General features: G+C 35.5%; 1 protein-coding gene across 8 annotated transcripts in view; it reads right to left on the bottom strand.

Moving 5' to 3' along the window:
• The window catches only part of ANKS1B (ankyrin repeat and sterile alpha motif domain containing 1B), a gene marked incomplete at both ends in the record, with an annotated part of 1,149,683 nt that overhangs the window by 829,729 nt on the left and 300,872 nt on the right, over positions 1–19,082 (bottom strand). For all 8 annotated transcript variants that reach the window (XM_081250042.1, XM_081250054.1, XM_081250053.1 and 5 more), the window contains one exon: positions 4,518–4,661. In XM_081250042.1, the coding sequence (XP_081106168.1) occupies positions 4,518–4,661 (144 nt within the window). The remainder of the gene's footprint in view (positions 1–4,517; positions 4,662–19,082) is intronic.

Below are 19,082 nucleotides of genomic sequence, written 5' to 3'. Positions count from 1 at the left end.
GGGTACGAACCCATGTCCCCTGCATCGGCAGACGGACTCTCAACCACTGCGCCACCGGGGAAGCCCTGTTTGTTTTCTTAATATTGAGCTGCAAGAGCTGTTTATATATTTTGGAGATTAATCCTTTGTCCGTTGATTCATTTGCAAATATCTTCTCCCATTCTGAGGGTTGTTTATTCGTCTTGTTTATGGTTTCCTTTGCTGTGCAAAAGCTTTTAAGTTTCATTAGGTGCCATTTGTTTATTTTTGTTTTTATTTCCATTTCTCTAAGAGGTGGGTCAAAAAGGATCTTGCTGTGATTTATGTCATAGAGTGTGCTACCTATGTTTTCCTCTAAGAGTTTTATAGTGTCTGGCCTCACATTTAGGTCTTTAATCCATTTTGAGTTTATTTTTGTGTATGGTGTTAGGGAGTGTTCTAATTTCATCATCCAATCTATTCTTGAACATACTCCAACCCAGCTAAGCTGACATGTTGCAGAATGTATATCTCCCCGTGACTGCCTTGTACTGATTTTTGTATACATCAGTGACAGTGAGATGTGCACAATTTGCTAGTAGCTATCAAAATATTAAAGCACATACCACCTGACCAGCAGAAATACTAAGAGAAGTGTATTTTAATAAGTGTTCTCACTGACACAAACTGTCCAAGCAAACTGGAATGATCATTGTGGTCACTATGGAGATACTGTAGTGGGCACTGTTGCATCAAATGGGAGAGTGGACTTGAGAGCTCCAAATTCTTATTATAAGCTCTTGCTGTTTAGCTATAGGAATAGAAGGAAGCAGTCCTTCTGGTCTCACTTTATTTTACTTGTCTTTCCCTAGGCAAATGCTATCTATTTCTATGGAAGGAATCAAGATCAAAGTGAGCATCAGGAGCCTTCACATAAACCCTGAAGTGTTTGGGGCCACCTATTATGATTATGCTGGGGAGGAATTAATTCATCATGCCTCCCACTTATACTGCATTTAAGAGTTCACATAATTCTGCAGTTACAAAGCCTACAGGGCCTGATAAAAGGAGCAATTGTAACAACAGGCACCACCACTGGTGCTGTGCATATGACTGCAACCATGTTTGCAGACTCAAAAGAGAAACACAGCCTTAGCAGGAGCAGCCTTCCTAGATCCAGGAGGAAGTACAGTCAGCATGGTCATAGTGGTTGCTTTCAACATGTCTTAATATTGTTGTTAGCAAGGACTGCAAGCCCTCTTGTCCTCAGAGGGTACTTCTAGCCCATCAATAAGAGCTGTTGGCGTCTCCCCATGGGGCAGCATGAGTATGGTGATTGCAGGAGCAGAGACTGCTGGCAAGCATGTTGCAAAACAGCTAAAGACTTAGCATCCAGACCCCTCATCTCAACCTTACAGAGTGAAGGCTACATGAGTGAACAGGATGGTGAACAGAGGGTCTCCACCCATCAGGACTGACTCTTTAGGAAAGAGCCTCAAAGCCCTGTGCTGCACATGGTGCAGAGGTGGACATCTCATCTAAGACGGTGGAGGAAAGCAATATCATCCACCATAACACAACTCAACTCAAATTCTCTGCTCTAATAACATACGCTCTATTAACAGGAAAGGGTAGAAATAAAACTAAATAGGGATTTACAATCAGGCTCTGAACTATCTGTAACCTTCCCTTCACTTGATATTTTGATTAAATGAACAGATGACAGAATAAAATGCTAAAGATTACTCTCAAAGATCCTGATCCACCTATGATCTACATTTATTAGCCAAAGAAAATTCTAAAACTTCCAAAATACATAACCAGAGACAGAAGCAACCAATAGGAGGCAGGACAAGGTAAATTAAGCCTAGAAAGCAACATGACATCAAAGTTTTAAACTATAAATGTATTAAGCTATACTAGTGTGTCAACCATTGCACATTAATTTTGTTGTGAAATATAATAAAGTATTTTTATAGTTTTGCACCATCACACATTAAAAATGTTATTGTAATTATATATATATATATGGATGTATGTGTGTATATATATATATATATATATATATATATACACACACACACACACATATAAATGTTAAAGGGGAGCCCATCACAAATTGAGAACATTAGTAAAAGAAGGCTAGAAGGGGCTCCCCTGGTGGCGCAGTGCTTGAGAATCCGCCTGCCGATGCAGGGGATACGGGTTCGTGCCCCAGTCCGGGAAGATCCCACATGCCGCGGAGCGGCTGGGCCCGTGAGCCATGGCTGCTGAGCCTGTGCATCCGGAGCCTGTGCATCCGGAGCCTGTGCTCCGCAATGGGAGAGGCTACAACAGTGAGAGGCCCGCGTACCGCAAAAAAAAAAAAAAAAAAGAAGGCTAGAAGAGAACACTGGTAAAAGAATTCTACTTTTGATTTGTTAGATTAAAGACATTAAAAAAAACATACTGCATCTCAAGAAAATTTATAGATTTAATGCAGTAACAATTAAAATCCTAATAAGAATACTTTTTAAACTTGACATAGTAATTATAAATTATAAAATATAAATTTAAAAAGCAGACAATGTCAGTTAATAGTTTTAATATGATTTCTCCTGCCATATATATGTACAAATATCAAAAGGGGTCATTGTTTTTAAAATTAGGAAAATTAAGAGGTTCAGAAGAAACCCCACGCCAAACAGGATGAAATATAATGAAAGTAATGGGAGTTACTGCCAAATGGAAAGTCATAGAAAAACCATATTATCAACAAGTAAAAAACAAATATAGAGCCATATTTGAAATTTGTTAAAAGGAATTCTGGATGAAATGAATCCAAAAAAATAAGACTGAGAAGTTTAATGAATTTGATAGTTTAAAAAACTACACAACATATGCTCATTCAATATTAAGAAAAAAAGAAAAGCTGCAGGCTGGGAAACATTTTATGGTAAATGTAACTACTAAAATAGTAATACTCAATACTTACTGGAGCAATGCAAGTCTCCACAGAAAAATAGTCAAAGAAAAATATTCAAAAATTGTAAACCAAAAGCAAGTTACTACCAAGCCTACTACCAAACCTAATAAAACAAAATAAATTAAAATTTAAAAAATAAAAGTAAATGTTAGTAAGGTAATGGAGAACCCAGATACAGTCATATATTATTGAAAGCTTAGAGCCCTACTACTTTATAAGAATTCTACTTTTAAAATAAAAAATACAAAAGTGTTAATTTTATAAAACAACAAAATAGGTAAAAACATTCAATTATTGGTAAATTGTTAAGCAGATAAGAGAATATTAATAAAATTAAATAAAACCTATGTTTCTTAATTTCCTTTCTCGTATACCCTTCTGTATATGAGGTAAAACTCTATATGTAAAAACTTTAAGTGAAGAAATGAAACCCGACAAAACATACACATTTGTTTATTATTTAATTCAACTACTACTTAATTCTGACAACATGCCAGGAACAATGCTGGCATTAGATCGTAGACACTAAGCAACACACAGTCTCTACCTTTATGGATCTCACAGCCCAGTATATATTGATAATAATTCTGTAATGGTTAGTATAAATTGTCATAAAGTTCTATAAATAGTTCATATTAAGGTAAAGACATTCTTTAAGTACTATATGCTGATTTGATTATCCTAGTTAGCGTGCCACAATAAATTTATATTGTAATTTGGGTGGCTGTGATCAAATTATGACATACATGGAAAAACATGTAATGGTTTCTTAAACAAAATTGTTTCATATTTGTTGCAAAACAGAAAATAATATTTTTGAGATATGAGTTATTTTCTGTCCTAGATTATTTTTGCACTCATGTTCTATGTGGTTACATATACATACCTTTGCCATTACACTGTTTTTCATATTAAGTGCTTTTTCGTCTTCATGTAGAAATATTTTCTTTGTGGCTTCTAATTTCCTAATTCTGTTTGGCTTATTTTATTTATTTCTGAAACTCCTCTAAGGGCTTGCGGACCACAGTACACAACAAAAATTTGAAGGTGACACAATAGAATTAAAAGTGACTTAATGAGTAGTGAAATGATTTCAAAATTGTAAATGATGTTTTAGTGTTCTGGTCTCATTTTTGAATTGTAGTGCATAATCTTCAGTGGCACACATTATTCTACGATATTCCATTGTGCTAAGAAAAATAATCACTGCTGCTTTTAAAGAGCTTTCATATGCTTCCTTTTAAATCATTTTTATTATTATTTAAATATAAATTGTGATTTAATTTCAAAATAGCATTTTTAAATGAAATATTTCCAAATCATATATACTAAAACTTCATAAACAATTCAATTTTTCTGGAACTAGCATTATGACAAAAATAAAACAAGCACAAAAAATTATATATAGTATGTGTTAGCATATGCATACATGTACAGCTAATTACATAAGCATTTTACTGACCTTCAACTGAAGAAAAATTACAAAGTGAAGAAGACACTAATTGGATTTGCAGAGGGGAAGAAAAAAGATTTACTTAAAAACATAGGCAACCATTTTTATGTTTTATTGTACCTTAAGAAAGCAAACCATTACCTGTGCAAGAATGGGGAAGCCAAGGTTCCTACATCCATTACAAGGAGTTAATGCTTCCCAGAGTCCTGAGGGCCCACAAGTGTTTTCATCATCATCTTCTTCTTCCACTTCTCCTGGTGACAAATTTATTGTAGATGAAGTTCTCTGAAATTAAATTTATATTATACCAATATATTAATTATGTCAATGTATATATTATACCAGTGTCATTTAGATATCTTAACATCAATTAAATTACATAAATTTCTTACGGTGTATGTTAGCAAGCAGAAGTCAGCTTAATTCTAGCCATAGTTATGTGGCTGTGCCATGTGAATCAGCCAAAAAACATGTATAATTCAACTCGAAGTTGAAAGTGAAAGAAAACTGAAAGTGAAAAACTGGATGAAAAAGACTGGTAAATTACAAAGTTCATATTGAAGAACAGGACATGGAAATGACCCAAGAAAATATAGGAATAGCAACAAATGAGAAAAATATTATGATTTCTAATGCAATCAAGAGAAATAGCATGAAAATACTTTATTGAAACAGGAATTGATAAAAAGCCCATTTTTCACAATGTCACCAAAATGGTAGTCTCCTTTTTGAAAAAAAATGAGCTTCATAAAATTTTGTATTATACATATAAGAGGGGTAATACTTTTCAAATTAATAATAGGACTTCCATGTTAAACATACATATTTACTTTTACTACTTCCCAAATTCCATTTAAATGACAGCAAAACTTTTGTAAAAATGGTCTAAACCATAAGGACAAGGACAACTGGAGGGATGTTAGCAGATGAGCAATATCAAGAAAATGTTTAGATAATGATAAACAGATGATTTAGCAAATTAACTTAGCAAACTTGAGAAAACTGAAAGCAAAGTGCCTGCAAGGAGGAAGAATAAGAAGCAGATCTATTCATGATTCAACACCCTCAAAAGGGCTTAAGAATTAGAGAGACTGACTACCTGTGAAGGTGTAAGTGCTGGTGGAGCTGAAACAGAATGGAAACTCCACCTCAGCCAGCCGAGAAACTAAACCTTTACCACCTGACAAGAAATTGGAGGTTTACATTCTGATGAGGTTGAAGCAAAAGGATTATGAATTTTAAGAATCTATGCACAATAAGCCAAGGGGTGCCTCCCTAAAAACAATGAAATTAAGTGAACATCTATGTAGTAAATGAAGATTTTCAACCTACCCCAGTGCCTTCCCACATTTGTCTTAGAGAACATGGCAGCTAAGTTCATATCCTTCAGGTAGGATCCAAGAATATATTCCTCTCTGCAGAAATGGACCTCTAAAGAAAAGTGATCTGTATGTATTTAGGAAAATGGTGGGGCATCTATGCCTTAATGCCTACAGTGAAGCCCCCTCTCTACAAACTCCAGCCACATAAACAGTTCCTAATTTTTTAGTTAAATATGAACAAGAACACAAGGATCACCACATATTGGAAGGAAACCTTTAAAACAGGGGTCCCCAACCCCCAGAGACCCCTGTTAGGAACTGGGCCACACAGCATAAGGTAAGTGAGCAAAGCTTCATCTGCCGCTCCCCATCGCTCGCATTACTGCCTGAACCATCCCCCTCCCCCCATCTGTGGAAAAACTGTCTTCCATGAAACCAGTCCCTGGTGTCAAAAAGGTTGGGAACCGCTGCTTTAACAGAACAAAATAAATATACAGAAAAAAGTTATAAATAATATCCTCAGAGAGACAGAAAATATTTGCATCCCTAAAACAAGAACAGAATGCTACAAAACAAATAAATGCATAAAATCCAATAGAACAGCTGGAAAATAAGTCACAGCAAATTTCCCAGAGGACAGAACAAAAGATCAAAAGACGTTAAAAGTTAAGAAAATTAGGGGATCAAACGAAGAATGCTTCATGTAAAGGTGAGAAGTTGTCAAAGTAATAATGCAAGAAATTTTGTCAGAACTGAAGAAAAATTCCACATTCAAAGAGCCTGCTGAATACTCAGCAGACTGAATTTTTTTTAAAAATTGGAAAGATAATAAGTTTGTCTAAAAATATTCAGAATGTAGTGTTCAGTGTACAACATTGATAAATCATGATTACTGAAGTTAGTAAAGATAATTTACATACTGAATTGTAAATAGCACCCACCTCCCCCCAAAAGCTGTTACTTTTAAAATTAGAAAATAAGACTTCATAGTATGACTGATTTTTGTATTCACATCTTAAATTTCCCTTTATCAATTTTCAATAACTGAGAAATTATGAACTTCAGTAGTCCTTCAATCAGTTACTGTCTGTAAGATACAATAATAACGATAGCTACAATCTATTGAACACTCTATTATTCATTATTTTAATTCACACAATGCTTTCAGGCAAATACTAAACTAAGGCACAGAGAAGTCAAGTAAAACCCAAGGTCACAGAGCTGGTAAGTGACAGAAAAAGGGTTCTAATCCAGACTGCCTGACTCTAGAGCATGTATATGTTTGATGAATGCTGTCTACAAAAATGAACAGAATGATCAAATGGGCATCTCCTTCACCAACTAATGATCAGTCACTGGTCTGACCATCACGGTTGACATGTACAGCACTGTAAATGATTACATATTTGGCTAAGAATTATCAACATTTTATAGATTGATAATCAGTTTTCTTCCTCTGTCTCTTTCTCCTCCACAAAGAAAAACTCTGCTTATGTCTCTCTCCAGCTCATAAATTTCCAATTATTTCCCATTGTACAGCAAATAATATCAAAATTCCTTAATATGGCTCAAGGTTTCATGATCAAACTACTTCTCAGTTTTCTTACTCTATTTTACTCACCCCAGACTATAACCAAATGGAATTGTTTACCCTTTCCTAATCTGTTCCATGTTTTGTTCATGCCCCCACCTCACTTCTCCATATAGCTATTGTACTGGTTAAGAGTTTAGGCTCTAAAATTAGTCCTGGATTCAACTTCTAACTCTCTTACTTATTAGCCTACTTAGTAGTGTGATTTTCCTCAGATATGACCACTGTCCCCCTCACTTACCTCACTTATGCAGTGAGAAAATAGTACAGTAGTACCTCCCTCAGGATTTTTTCCTGATAATAAGGTAATGAATATAAAGTGCCTGAAACATAGTAAGGTTCCAGTAAATATTAACTACTGTCTTTAGCTATTATTCTCTTATAATCCCATTGATTCCTCAAAATACAGTTCAGGTTTCACCTCTTATGTGCATTTTTCCAGATTGCCCACAAACAGAAATGATGTTGCTCTCTTCTGAATGTCTATAGCTCTTTCTGAGAGTTTGTGTATTGTGTTATTTCACACACTCTCTGAGATGATAGACTGCATCATCTCTCTGGCAAAGAGCAAAAGCCTTGAAGTCAAACAAACATACATTTAAGATATACATTCCTGGCTCTGCCACATGCAAGCTGTGTTACTGAGCAAATCACATAATCTTACTAATCCTCAGTTTCCTTATCTGCAAAGCAGGCATAATAATAGTTCCTACTTGATACGGCTGTATGTGGATAAAATTAGTTGCTTGACAGCAACTGGTTCATAAAAAATAAACAATAAATGTTGCTTTTTTTAAATTAAACTTTATCCTGAAAGAGTTATACACACACACACACACTCAACTTACTTATCCAACTTAGTTGTAAGTTATCTGAAAGTAAACATGCCTTATTCACATTTGTATCTCTTACAATGTTTTGTCATAATGTAATTTAATAATTATTTATTAAATAAATCATTAAATGAATTTCAAACTACCATTTTCATCTGACTACCTAAAAAATTTTACTAACATTAAGAGGTGTATATAATTGCATCAAAAATCTCATTATTTTTATTTTAGTTTTATTTTATATTAACCATTGCCAATAGCATTAGCAGAAATAACAAAATTTATCAGTGGTTTAGTAGTGCCCCCTAAAGTCAGTATAGATGTTAGCTGTGTACAACCATAGTTCTCCACGTCACTGGTTTACAATAAAAGATGCCTGGGAAAGATTTTATCAAACTAAATATAACCTTCAATTACATATGGGAAAGAAGTTACATGAACACACTTAAGTTCACAGTTTCCTTTATTTCAAATGCCTTTCAAACTTTTTACTGGAGATCCAATTGTGTTCCTAAAGTTCCAGATGCCAGGAAATTCTTCCACAGAACATAAACCTAAATTTTCACAGTTTGGGCCTATTAGCTTTCTGGTTAATGCATAGTAATTATGCAGAAGAAATACTGGACAAGTTCTACATTGTTTCAGAGAATAAAAGTCATAATACATAAATACCGTGGGGAGACAAATTTGAGCTCAATCAACGAAAAATACTTCTAGAATAATTACATCAGTCTAACATTGAAGAAATGGAATTTCCTTGTGATGTGAGATATATATATATATATATATATATATAAGGTACATAAGAAACATATATATAATATTAAAATTATGTTACGTGAAAATGTTTTATGTAAATATTTTAATTACATTATAATTGTATAATTATACACAATATATTATATCATTTTCACATATTTTATGTTAAACATAATTATGTTTATATAATAATTATATATAGCATATAACAACTATGCTATATGTTACATATAGAAACATAATTATGTAATAATTATATATGGTTTATAGTTTAGAAAATGTTTTGAGATATGGAATAGCCCAATAAAGTAGGGTTGGAGTTATCCCTATTTACAAGTGAAGAAACTAAGGTTCACAATGTTACTCAATTTGCAAGGTCATCCTATAAATGAGGGCAGATTATAATACAAGTCCTCTGACTCTGGGTCCTATAATCTTTCTATGACACTACTAATTAGAAGGAAGTTTCTAATCACTAGAGCTCTTCAAAGGGACAAGGAATATTCAAGATATTCAGAATATCACAAAGGAATTTCTGTGTTATGTTATACTTTGTAATTGATGGCCTTTAAACTCTTTTTTTTTTAACTCTAAAATTCTGTAAGTCTAAGCAGCTAAAGTGTATACAGTTCAGGAAAAGGATCAAGGACCAAGTATGATCCAATAGAGCCTCTTTAAACCTCTTTGCTCAACTCCTGAATGCATGTCTTTAGAAACATGGTGACGGTAGGAAAAGGGAAAATCCAAGGATGCCCATGTCCTGTCCAAAAGTTCCTGGAGGAAAATCAGAAACCTAGGCTACTCGACATAGCCAGGATATAGGAGAGCAATGTGTGAGTGGGGAAATGGGACGATGGAATGAGACAAAGCTGTCCCTCATCCTATCAGAAATGCAAAAACCAAATTAAAAAGTAGGAAATCAGCCTAATAGAACTGTCAAATGCAAAGGGACTGGGCAAATAGACTCCAGGAAGGAGGCAACCGTCAGAAATGGAGAGCAAACAAAGGAAGACTACTTGGAATAGGAGTCAGAAATCTGGACTGCAAGTCAGCAAGTCTTTTTGTCTCTGTTTTTCAAAACTGAAATTGATTCATTAATTTTTAGTGAAACTTAAAGTAATACATGTTTATTGTAAAACATTCAAAATAAAAAGTTATAAAAGAGAAAGTGAAGCTTCCCTAACCTCATTCCCAATGTAAACACTCAGTGCATATCCTTCCAGATTTGTACTCTTGTCCGATGCTTTTATCAGAATAAATTGATAAATATGCAGGTGTATGCCAAAGAGTACTATTACTTTAACTTTCTATATATTTTCAACATTTCTAAAATACTCTCCACACTGACCAGAGAAAAAAATTTCTTATATGAGAATGTGAAAATGTTACCCTTTTCCTTAAAAACTGGAAAAGACTGTATTACACAGTCTTTCATTGTTCTTTGGATAAAATTCAAAATTCTTACTTAACATGATTCAAAAGGCTGTGTATGATTTGCCCTTACCTACCTCTCTAGCTTTGTCCCATTGCCACCATTCTTCCTCCCCTTTGCTCATAACATTTAAACACACTATGCTCTTTCTCTTGAATATACCAAACTTTCTCTTATCTAGAACTTTATATAACTAAGCACATAAGGTTTTCTCTTCCAGAAACTGTTAGTTGTCTCCCAATATAACAGAACACCTAGCCCTCTTTTTCTACAGTAATAAAACCCTAACTTTTAGTTGGGCACATGTCTGCTTTGAATACAGACCACATTTCCTAATCTCTGTCACAGCTACATGTGACCGTGTTGTTAAGTTATAACCCTGGGATATAAGAAGTGTTCTTAAAGTAATGGGGCATGTCCTTCTTCCTCCCTTTCCTCCTTCTGCTGATTGGAATGCTAATGAAACGGCTGGAGCTGGCACAGCCATCCTGGACCATGAGGGATCCTTGGAACTAGAGGACATACATAGTAGAACAACAAAATAGAAGAATACTGGGTTCCTTATACTGATGAGCTCTACCATCCTTGGACTGCCAGCTCTAAGTTTTGCAAGTGGAGTGAAATAAACTTCTTTTTAAGCCATTGTTATTTTGGATTTTCTGTTACTGGTTACTGTACCAAATCCTAATAAATAAATTCCTGGAGCACTCTCTTCTCTTGTCTTCATCAGGATTAATCTTATCTGTGTTCTAGGTATGAACTTAATTCACTCCCTTTGATAGTCCTTTTTGATGTCCCAGTAAAAATTAGTTTCCTTTCTTACACGCTTTCACGGCACCCTGATATTTTTACAGTAATTATCACAAATAAAATGTTTACAGCTACTTATGTAACTTTGCTTCAATAACTGCTTTCCTTACTGGATTACAAACTGCATAACTGCAGAGATGTCTGTTGGTTTAGATACCACAAGCCCAGTACTTAGCTCATTAAAGTACTTTCCATTGCACGTGTTGATTAATAAATGAATGAGTGAATGAATGAATATCAGTTTTCCCTCAAAAATATTTTAATAATGTGAACATTCTCACCAATTCTAGGAGGCACCAATTTAACTGTAACCTTGAACTTAGTTTAGTGTCCTTTGTCTTCTGACTCCACTGTATTCACTTGCCCTCACTGTATTCATCCCATATTCAAACTACTGTACAACTCAGCATCTACTTGATTTCATTAAAGAATGCATTTATTACCAACCATTAGTAAGCAATTTAGATTCTACCACAAACTCTGCAATGGAGAAGGAGAATAAGCTTTAAATTGCACAACTTAACCTCCCCTCCTCCGCAACAAATATTTGTCTCCTTGTGATGATGGCTGGGTGGAAGGGTGCTTTTATCTCCTTTGGGGTCTATTTCTTCCCACAGAATTTTTTCATCTGCTCTTCAAATTCCTCTACCTTTTATAACACAGAGCAATGTAACTCTAGTATACACCTTATCTGCAAACTTGAACAGCCAATCTCATTATACAGGTGATCTTACTCAATGGTTATTAATATTTGTCAATTTGAAAGTCAACAACAAAAAAGCTGTATCAATGATTTTTTATAATGCTTTTAAAGTTGGGGATCTAAGGGTTTACTGGGACACTGAGAGAGGAGGGAAATTGTAAAATGTTAAGCTGTTTCATTTATACCATAACTATAACAGTGCCAATGATCAAACCAATAAAGGTCAGTGATCGCTTTACTCAAAAAGCAGAAGACTCGTTTATCTTAAGTTCAGTCCTGACAAAGAGATCACACGCCACAGTTTCATATATTAGGGATGCTCAGAAAGACTAGTGTCAAATACAATATTTTCATCAGTTTATTAACAATAAACCTCTGCCTAAAATTTTCTGAGGATAATTCCAATGTTACCCTATACTATCTTCTCACAACAGTCATTTGCTCCAAGTTAGTGAAATTCACAAAAGATGCAATATTTAAGTCTTCTGAAAAATGAAATTTCTCTCAGATTTATTTGCAGTCACCTATGAATCCTAAGATGCATTTATATCTGCAAGGAAAAGGAAGGAAGAAGAGAAACAAGTCTTTATGCCAATAAGTACACTGAGTCCACCTCCTAGCATCCACACACCAAAATAATATTACTGTGCATGGTGATATTTTAAACTTGGGGATTTGCCAGTATTCACATTTATTGAAAGACAGAATTGCTATTAAAGCAAGTATTTTAGTTGCAAGGAATACTGAAGAATAGATTAAGGAGAGCTGTTCTCTTTTTAATAGTACATGAGACATTCATTGTAATTCCTCTAAAATGCTCAGTTCCAACACACTGTGTCCCCACCTGCTACCTCTTTACATAGCCAACATTCTTCGCATAATCAGCTGGGAAACTTCAAAGAAGAATGCATTTGGTTTGCTATTCTACATAATACAATCAATTTGTATGTTCTTATTATCTTTTAAAACTTATTCATTTATCTGACTCTGGCTTAATAATACTGTTTATTATTGCAAAATTAGAAAGAAGTCTAAACTGATGTCAGGTTTATGCGCAAGAGGTCAACACTAATTTCAAAAATGTTAAGGCTACTTTAGAAAGTTGACTCAAGCTTATTTTTTCAGCAAGACTTAGTATAGGAGGCAAAATATGCAACTTTTGGAAAATAAACTGTCCTTCATGGCAGTTCATTTTATATAAGCAAATACTATTTTTCAAATAGTTTCTTTTTAAAATCAAATTTAAGGTATTATTTGCATACATAATATGCACCCATTTTTAATGTACAGTTTGATAACTTTTGATAAAAGCATACACCTGTGTAATCATCACCACAAATGATTACCTTATACTCATTCCCTGTCCGTACTCACCTACCCCCTGGCCCCAGAAATCTTTTTCTGTCACTCTATTATACAAGTCTTTTCTAGAACTTCACAAAAATAGAATCACGATGTATACACTTTAGGTCTGGTTTCTTTCGCTCAGCATAATGTGTTTGAGATACATCTCTATTTTTCATGTATCAGTAGTTTATTCCTTTTAAATACACAGTTGTAGTCCACTGTATAGATATATCAAAACTTACTTATACATTCTTCCTTTGATAGACATTTAGGTTGTTTCCAATTTGGGGCCCTTATGAATAAAGTTGCCATGAACATTCATGTACAATTTGGTATGTGGACCTAAGATTTTGTTTCTCTTGGTTAAAAACCTAAAATGTCAGGTTACATGGTAAGTGTATCTTAAACCTTTTAAGAAATTATCAAAATGTTTTCCAAAGTATTTGTATCATTTTACATTCCCATTAGAGTTCTAGTACCTCCAAATTCTTGGCAACACTTAATTTAGCCATTCTAACAGATGTGTAGTGCTGCCACACGGTGCTTTTAATTTCCATTTCTGTGACTGCCAATGTGTTAAGTATCCTCTCCTGTGCTAGGAGGCCATACACGTCTTTTTTTGTGTGAAATATCCTTTCAAATCCTTTGTCTATTTTTAATTGGGTTAATTTGACTTCTTACTGTTTAATTGTAATAGGTTTTTTTAATCCAACAACGGCTCTGTTCTTTTTAGAGCCGTTTAAGGTGCACAGCAAAATTGAGAGGAAGGTACAGATTTCCCATACGCCCCATGCCCCTACACATGCAAAATCCCCCTCTTTATAAACATCCCCCACCAGAGTGGTACATTTGCTACAACTGATATTAATGAACCTACACTAATATACTATAATCACCCAAAGTCCACAGTTTATATTACAGTTTACTCTTGTACATTCTAAGTGTTTAGACGAAGTTATAATGACATATATCCATTATAATGGTAACATACAGAATATTTTCACTGCCCTAAAGACCTGTGTTCCACCTATTCACCCTCTGAGCCCAACCACTGTTCTTTTTTACTGTCTCATAGGTTTGCCCTTTGCAGAACGTCATAAAGTTGCAATCATACAAAATGTAGCCTCTTCAGACTGGCTTCTTTCATGCAGTAACATGCTTTTAAGGTTCCTCCATGTCTTTTCATGGCTTTATAGCTCATTTCTTTTTAGTTCTAAATAATATTCCATTGTCTGGATGAACCACAGTTTATCCATTTACCTACTGAAAGACATCTTGGTTTCTTCCAAGTTTTAGCAATTATGAATAAAGCTGCTATAAACATCCTTGTTCAGGTTTTTGTGTAGACATAAGTTTTCAACTACTTTGGGTAAATACCAAGAAGCAAGATTGCTCTGGATTATATGGTAAGAGTATGTTTAGTTTTGTAATTACTCTCTTCCAAAGTGGCAGTACCATTTTGTATTCCCATCAGCAATAAATGAGAGTTTCTCTTGCTTCACATTTGAGCTCCATATCTTGTGCCAGCATTTGGTGTTGTCAGGCTTCTGTATTTTGACCATTCTAGCAGTTGTGTAATGGTATTTCATTGTGTTTTTTGGTTTTATTTTTGTTTTGTTTTTTTAAATTAATTAATTTATTTAATGGCTGCATTGGGTCTTCGTTGCTGTGCACGGGCTTTCTCTAGTTGTGGTGAGCAGGGGCTACTCTTCATTGTGGTGCGCGGGCTTCCCATTGCAGTGGCTTCTCTTGTTATGGAGCACAGGCTCTAGGTGCATGGGCTTCAGTAGTTGTGGCACGTGGGCTAAGTAGTTGTGGCTCGCGGGCTCTAGAGTGCAGGGTCAGTAATTGTGGCGCACAGGCTTATTTGCCCTGTGGCATGTGGGATCTTCCCAGACAAGGGCTCAAACACGTGTCCCCTGAGTTGGCAGGTGGATTCTTAACCACTGCACCACCAGGGAAATCCCTCATTGTGGTTTTAATGTGCATTTCCCTCATAACATATGATATGGAGCATCTTTGCATATGCTTATTTGCCATCTGTATATCTTCTTAAGTGAGATGTCTGTTAGGCCCATTTTTTAGCCAGGTTGTTTGTTTTCAAACTGCTAAATTTTAAGAGTTCTTTGTATATTATGGATAACAGTCCTTTATCAGATACATGTTTTACATATATTTTTTCCCAACCCCAGGCTTATCTTTTCTTTCTCTTGACCCTTTCACAGAGGAGAAGTTTTCATTTTAATGAAGTCCACTTATCAGTTATTTCTTTCATGGTTAATGCTCTTAGTATCAAATCTAAAAAGTGATAACCATAACCGAGGTCATGTAGATTTTCTCCTATGCTATCATCTAGGAAGTTTATAGTTTTGCCTTTTACATCTAGGTCTATGATCCATTTTGAGTTAATTTTTGTGAAGAGTGTAAGGTCTGTGTCTAGATTCACTTTCTGGCATTTGGATGTCCAGAGTTTTATAAGTTTCTCTTAAAAAATACTCTATATTCTGGGCATACATCCTTTGTGTTATTTATGTAATATCTAAAAAATATACGCCTACTCCAAAGTCACAAAGATAAGTCTCCTATATTTTCTGTTTAATATTGTTATTTTTACATTTCTGGTCTTTGAACCACATTGAGTTACTTTCCACAAACAATATGAGATAAAGGTTGAGGATCATTACATCTCCACAGAATGTATTTTTGTTATTGGTTTTCTGTATCTGTTTTTCTGTGTGTTAAATATACCTGGTGAGTTTGTTTTCCAGGGAAGAGAAGTTAAATTGTTTATTAGGTTTTTACAGGTTGTAACAAGCCCTGATAGCAATTTTCCAGGTCTGTGGTCTTGGTTTATAATTGACTCATGCTCAGGATAAGTTTAGATTTAGGTTACTTTCTAATCCTAAATGCATCTTCATCAATTTTGCCTGTCAAAGTGAAAATGACTGTGTACATACTTGACAGAAGGAGAGTCTGGATGAAAGCTTCAGAAACAAACCCTTGAGGTTAATCCTCTACCTCAAGGCCCAACTTTGACCCAATGGATTTAAAGTCAAATTAAAATAAATACTACTATCTGAAATATATCCTTTCTCAGGGGTAACAGCTGGTAAAAGGAGAGATCTATATCTAACTTAGATTTACATTCCTAGTATCTAGAGTAGTATGTATTGTGTATTGTGTGCTCAAGAGCACCAATAAATGCTTTTTTATTGAAATATTTCACTAATTTACACTAGCAAAGGAAATAAAAACACATCACGTTTTCCTAAAAAAAAAAAAACCTACCGTTAATAACCAGCTTAATAATGCTGAGTGTTTTTAAAACCTCTTTATTGAGATAAATTTTTTAAATAAAGAAAGAACCTCCCAAATGCACCAGGACAAGTTCAAAAACATGGCAATGTCCTGGAGCCTGAGCAACATTCTTACCATTTGCCAGCATTTAACCAACTCTCCCAGATCCAAGATCAAACATCTGAATTGAAATGCCTGAGCCATATCCTGTCTAGCCAAAGCATTAAACTCATACTAGTGGGTCATCTGTCTAGGATACTCATGTGGCAGGAACCCAGGACAATCAAAGATGTCAGCAATTTCTGATTTACCAGATGCTACTGTTGATTCATTCCCCAGTGTTAGACCTTGATCATCCTAACGGTGAACTAATTTCATCTAGAAGAAAAAAAATTTTTCTGCTCCTCAGCTATGGATTTCCATCATCTGAAAACTCCTTTCAAGTACACACAACTCTGACCAAACAAACTACTCCAAACAGATCTTACCTCATACCATTAAATCTGTCGCTTACAGAACCTCGAAGTGCCATCCTGTCAAAGCCTCTTCCTGGGGAAGCCTGCATCTAAGAACTGGTCATTGAAGTCCAGCCACCTCCTCCACACCTAGAACAACTGTGAAGGGCCACCTAAGTTTCAGATATCCCTGTGATGTTGGTCAAACAGTGGGACCATCCAGTGGGCTGCAACTACATCTTCTCCAATGAGGTCTGAATCACAACCTTGTGGAGAGGAGCACATTCCAAGTTTGTCCTCCCTTAGGTACTCTTCCTCAGCAATAAATTACACTTATATTTTGTTTCACATCTTTATAATTACTCCCATCATAGCTTATTAACATTTTATGTTAAACTTTGCCTGGGTGAATTACTGTGTGGCATCTGTCTCCTAATGTGACCCATTTAGTAAGGAGAGCTCCAAGTATGCACCATGGCTGAAAGCAGAAAGCAATGAAGAGTGCTGGATCCTTAAAAGTTTAATCAGCTACTTAAAAGCAGACTGAAGAACTAGAGATTTTCACACCAAGAGATATATTATTTAAGGTACTTACAAGTACAGCCTTTGGCTGGTGTCTGAGAACTTGGATTTCTGAGGAAGTACCATAACTCTGACAGGAGCGACTCAACATACCTAGACTGTTTATGAAAACAATGATTTATGTTGACCATCTGATTTCCTTCTGGAAGTCTCAAATTTTGATACATGCTAGGTAGAGGGTGTCTACATGACTAGCCCCCAATAAAAATCTGGGATCTGAGTCTTTAATGAGCTTCCCTGACTGGCAACATTTCACAGTGTTGTCACAACTCATTGCTCGGAGAAGTAGGTGCATTCTGCCTGACACCACTGGAAGAGGAGCCTTAGAAACATGTGCCTGCTTTCCTCCAGACTTCATTCCATGCACTTTTTCCCTCATCTGATTTTTCTTTGCAGTCTTTCACTGTAATAAATCAAAATTGTGAGTAGAATTATTTCCTGAATCCTGTGAGTCCTCCTAGTGAATTATCAAACCTGGAGGTGGTCTTGGGGGACCTTCAACACAGAAACATAGGTAAGGAATGATAAGAAAAGAAAAGGGAGAGGTTGAGGCAAAGACACAAATAAACCTTGAAATAAGAGAAGAATGTATTATAAAACTTAAATTATTTTTGGAAGTCTCTAAGAGCCAAACCCATTTTACATAAAATCAAATTAGTGCTTCAATCACCAAATTGGAGAAACTGGGCATATCTACAGGGAAAAAAAAATTAAAAGGAAGTCAGAAAACTTGGTATATCAAAAGAACTGAGAACACTGGTCTAGCCTAAAAAAGGTAATCCTAGATAATAAGCCCAAGCAGTGGGTTCAGAGGAAATAATCAAAGACAAAATAGAAGAAAACTTTGCAGAATCAAGGAACATCAGGTCTACAGCAAAAGCCTTGAAAAATTAATGGAAAAGATTCATATCTAGACATACTGTGGTAAAATCTCTTAATTCTAAGAAAAAAGAAGTTCTGCAAGCTTTCAGAATGTGCATTCACATTGCCTACTGCACCAGTCATAATTCTCACAGGCAAACATCAGAAAATGATTCCGGTTAAGTAAAGCAGAAAATACAGTTATGTAAATATTGGGTAGCTCTCAGAATCAATGACAAAGAAGCCTAAAAAATCAGGCTCTGAGAGGAGCTTCAAGATGACAGAAAAGTAAGATGTGGAGATCACCTTCCTCCCCACAAATACATCAGAAGTACATCTATATGTGGAACAACTCCTACAGGACACCTATTGAACACTGGCAGAAGACCTCAGACCTCCCAAAAGGCAAGAAACGTCCCACATACTTGGGTAGGGCAAAAAAAAAAAAAAGAGACAAAAGAAAAGGGATAGGACCTGCACCAGTGGGAGCGAGCTGTGAAGGAGGAAAGGTTTCCACACACTGGGAAGCCCCTTCGCAAACAGAGACTGTGGGTGGCAGAGGGCAGAGGCTTTGGAGCCACAGAGGAGAGAGCAGCATCAGGGGTGCAGAGGGCAAAGTGGAGAGATTCCCGCACAGAGGATCAGTGCCGACCAGGAACCACCAGCCCAAGAGGCATGTCTGCTCACCCGCCGGGATGGGTAGGGGCTGGGAGT

This window comes from Mesoplodon bidens, assembly GCF_964165515.1.
Source record: "Mesoplodon bidens genome assembly, chromosome: 11".
Lineage (NCBI taxonomy): Eukaryota > Metazoa > Chordata > Mammalia > Artiodactyla > Ziphiidae > Mesoplodon > Mesoplodon bidens.
This window is presented reverse-complemented; position numbering and strand designations above follow the sequence as displayed.